The 3,435-nt window shown below is 40.2% G+C and overlaps 1 protein-coding gene across 1 annotated transcript in view; it reads left to right on the forward strand.

The window, feature by feature from the left end:
* NSMCE2 (NSE2 (MMS21) homolog, SMC5-SMC6 complex SUMO ligase) overlaps positions 1-3,435 on the forward strand; it is a 126,815-nt gene extending 123,380 nt beyond the window's left edge. Inside the window, 1 exon segment of the mRNA XM_057368503.1 lies at positions 2,477-3,435. Coding sequence (XP_057224486.1) covers positions 2,477-2,597 — 121 coding nt within the window. The 3' untranslated portion in view covers positions 2,598-3,435.

Raw genomic sequence — 3,435 nt, forward strand, 5'->3', positions numbered from 1 at the left:
TAATTTCATCACTGATTTCACGTTTGTTTTTACAACATTTATGCTAGAGCCTCATGCTCAGGGGCTGATGACTTCATGGAAACTTACCAGTTGTGGACTTCTTAATAAATGAGCAGTTTTCTCAGGAAGGTCTGTCAGGGACCAGCAACCTGATTTCCCCAAAGATAATGCCACAGGCARCTTATTTCCTCCATCCATTGCTGTGGAATTTCTGTTAGTCTCTACATAGTCCTCCAAGGTGGAGCAGGAGTTTTTATTCTATGTTCCTTCTCTGCTACAGGAAAATACTGCTATAAAACCAAGTACCAGTTGGGATGCCCAGCCACTACCTCAGTGTCAAGACAGCTTAAAGAAAAAGATGGAAGTGCCTTGCTTGTGTTATGAAGTCTAGGGAAAAATGTGGAATGGGTGCATTTCCTGGGAATAACATATTCCTGGGAATAACAACAAAACCAGTGACACAGGTGGACAGAAACTTGGCTGGAAAAATTAAYAGGAGTTGGGAAATAGCTCAYAAGTTGGAGGAAAGTGAKTATTYTGARGGATRGGGAGAGGCTGAAAAGYATGTGCTCAACAGCCCAAAACCATRACAAGAATACMTTCTCTGATCTGGAACTGAATTTAGGATGTTCATATCTAAAYATTTCTCTGTGTTGTTAAATCCATCAGAAGAACATCAGTTTAGGAGAAAGTGTTGTAATGGATCAAAAGTTTCAACACTGCTGAAAAACAAATAGGGTTAAATGATTGAATTTAATTTTACCTTTAAGGAGGGGAAGACTAGAGAAACTCTGGAATTAAAAAAAAAAATGTATCAGCTGTTCAACATCTASATTTAAAAGCTACCTTATACCCAAACTGAAGTTATTTGTGCAGTCTGAACACTGGCAGTTCTTAATATCAAGCTTTTTAGCTTGCAGCCTTACCATTTTTACAGCAGTTATTCCAGTGTGCTAGAAAAGCACACACTCAATGCCACAGCTTCGCTGTAACTAAATTAAGAAGGACTCCTTGGTTTTCTCTGCCCAGTCTGACCAACCTACTGTTATTTTAAATTTTCTCACGAAAATGCAGTTACTTTTGAAACACCTGTGGTGGGAAGACAGGCCAGCTGATGCAACAAGTTCCCCATTTGAGTGTCCCATTGTTGCTGCTGGGCTGTGCTCCTGCCAGGGATATTCCTGTGGGAGCAGGTGTCCTGGCAGAGCAGGGTGTGGCTACAGGATCCTGGCTGTCCTGACTCTGGAATCAGAGCTGTTCTCACTCTGGAGACACAGAGTGGCTGTTTCCTCACAAATACTTCCCAGTTTGAATCCAGGGGATCCCTTCATGCCCTTGGCAGTGCAGTGCCTGCCTGCCAGCCCTGCAGCTGACGCACACACAGCTCCGTGCCCATAGACTTGTCACACACTCCTTGAGGCAACTCTTACGTCTCTTGGTTTGCTCAGTATTTTCCACTGCCTGGAAGGACATACTAATACTTTATGCTTACAGGAAATGTTGGAAGCTTTCTGAGCACTTGTTATTCATTAATCTGGCAAGCTGCTGCTGTAYTAAGGTGATAAATGGGAAAACTGAGGCACAGAGCAGTTAAATGACTGATCTATGACAAACACAGTAAGCTGTAGACAAATCTTAAGTAAAAGTTATGCGTACTGAGTGTAAATAAGTTTAGCACCTCAGACAAAAGCTACTTCTAAGAGGAAAAAATCAGGAAGAATGTTACTTCTGACTATAGGTACCATCTGTGCATGTTTGGGCCACCGCCAAAGGAAAATGACCTTTGGTCCCTGAATATCTTTCACCCTGCTGTCTTTATCTGGCTCTTTCAAGTAGCTGTAAGACATTTTGTATTTGAGTATCATCTAGAGGCTGTTAATTTGACCCCATTTCTCCTTTCTGAGCTTTCACAGCTCATAAAAGGTCAGGTTGATTTTTACACCAGCGAGATAGTCCACTGATTCACCAGTCAGTCACTGGAAGACTCATTCCCTTTTATCTGTTTCCCTAGAAAATAATTTCCCTATTTATCTGCCAGTGAAGATTAAACTTCTCCAYTGCAGATTAGTAAGGTAAGAGGTATTTACCTGCAGTTCACAGAGCACTGCAAAGAGAGAAAGTAACACAGAAAGGTGTCCATGCAATGCTGATATCATTGCTGATGCAGGCAGCTTGTGTGCATGAAACAAGAGAGTGATCTCCAGGTGAAAGGTTTCACCTCTCACTGTGCTCCTTCCTTCCTGCCTGCCTTCCTTCCTTCCTTCCTGCCAGCCTCCCTGCCTCTGATGATTTTCACCAGTTGAGATAGATTTTTACTTTTTTCCCACAGAGAGCTGGTAAAGAGGACAAGAGGTAACAAAGAACTGACAGTGAATCCCAGACAAAAAAAATAAAGCTAGCACATGTTATGCAAAAGCCTATATCAGACAAGTACAATTCTTTCCATTTAATGGAGTCTCTCTCTTTTTTTTAACAGATGCCCTAAAATGGGCTGTAGCCATGTTGATGTACAAGGATCAGATCTTGTGCCAGATGAAGCACTTAAAAGAATGATTGACAGTCAGAATAAACAAAGCTGGTCAACACTGGACATGTGAGCTGGATATGCTACTGCCACAAAGAAAATTTGTTRTGAGAGGTTTTGTGAGATAAGTTGCTGATTCTACAGAGGTTGTGTAACTAATTGTTATTTGTTAAATGTTAAATGTTTCATTTACAGGTAAATCATTGTTAAATGTTTCATTAATAAGCAAAGTTGAAGGTCTGTGCTGTAACTGAAAGCATTTTTTGAACTCAGGAATATAAGGAATTTAATTTGTTTAACTTGTTTGGGTTTTTTCTACCTTCCTCAATTTCTAAAAGCTGGCATTTGGTAAATAAAGCATGTTTTGCAGCATTTGAACTTGTCAGCATGTTAGTTTCCTCAGCCTATTAGAGATGCAGATTCTGCCAGCATGTAATAGTGAGTGCTTTGCTCTATATTGCAGATAGTTCTSTTACTGTCTCTGTAACCACTGGAATACGTGGAGTAGGGCACTGTGATCAAGCATTTTCAGTGCTTAGGACCATTCCCATGTTTTAACACAAAACTCTGAGATGAATTTTCAGGAAGTGTTGCACACTCATACCTTGTTTGTGGAAACAGAAAACAACCACTCAGCTTTSAGGATCTTGGCCTTGTTCTTGTAATTTTTGAACTTTCTGTCCTAACCTAGGCTTTTGTTTTGAAATTCAGAAGTGTTTAATTCAAGCTTTTTGTGCCTGGGAGTCTCAGAAGGCTTTCCCTTAATACGGTAGTCTAGAAGACTACAATTATTTACAGAGGTATTACAATAAATAAATTGTAGATAGTACAGATATTCTAACAATATACCTTGGATTCGAAAAGCAGTTAATCTCATTTTATATAAGCTTCAGATATCTGTGCTTTTGGGC

The sequence above is a fragment of the Malurus melanocephalus genome, unplaced genomic scaffold, assembly GCF_030028575.1.
Source record: "Malurus melanocephalus ecotype Western Australia unplaced genomic scaffold, MMel_1.1 scaffold_3, whole genome shotgun sequence".
In the NCBI taxonomy this organism is placed as follows: Eukaryota; Metazoa; Chordata; class Aves; order Passeriformes; family Maluridae; genus Malurus; species Malurus melanocephalus.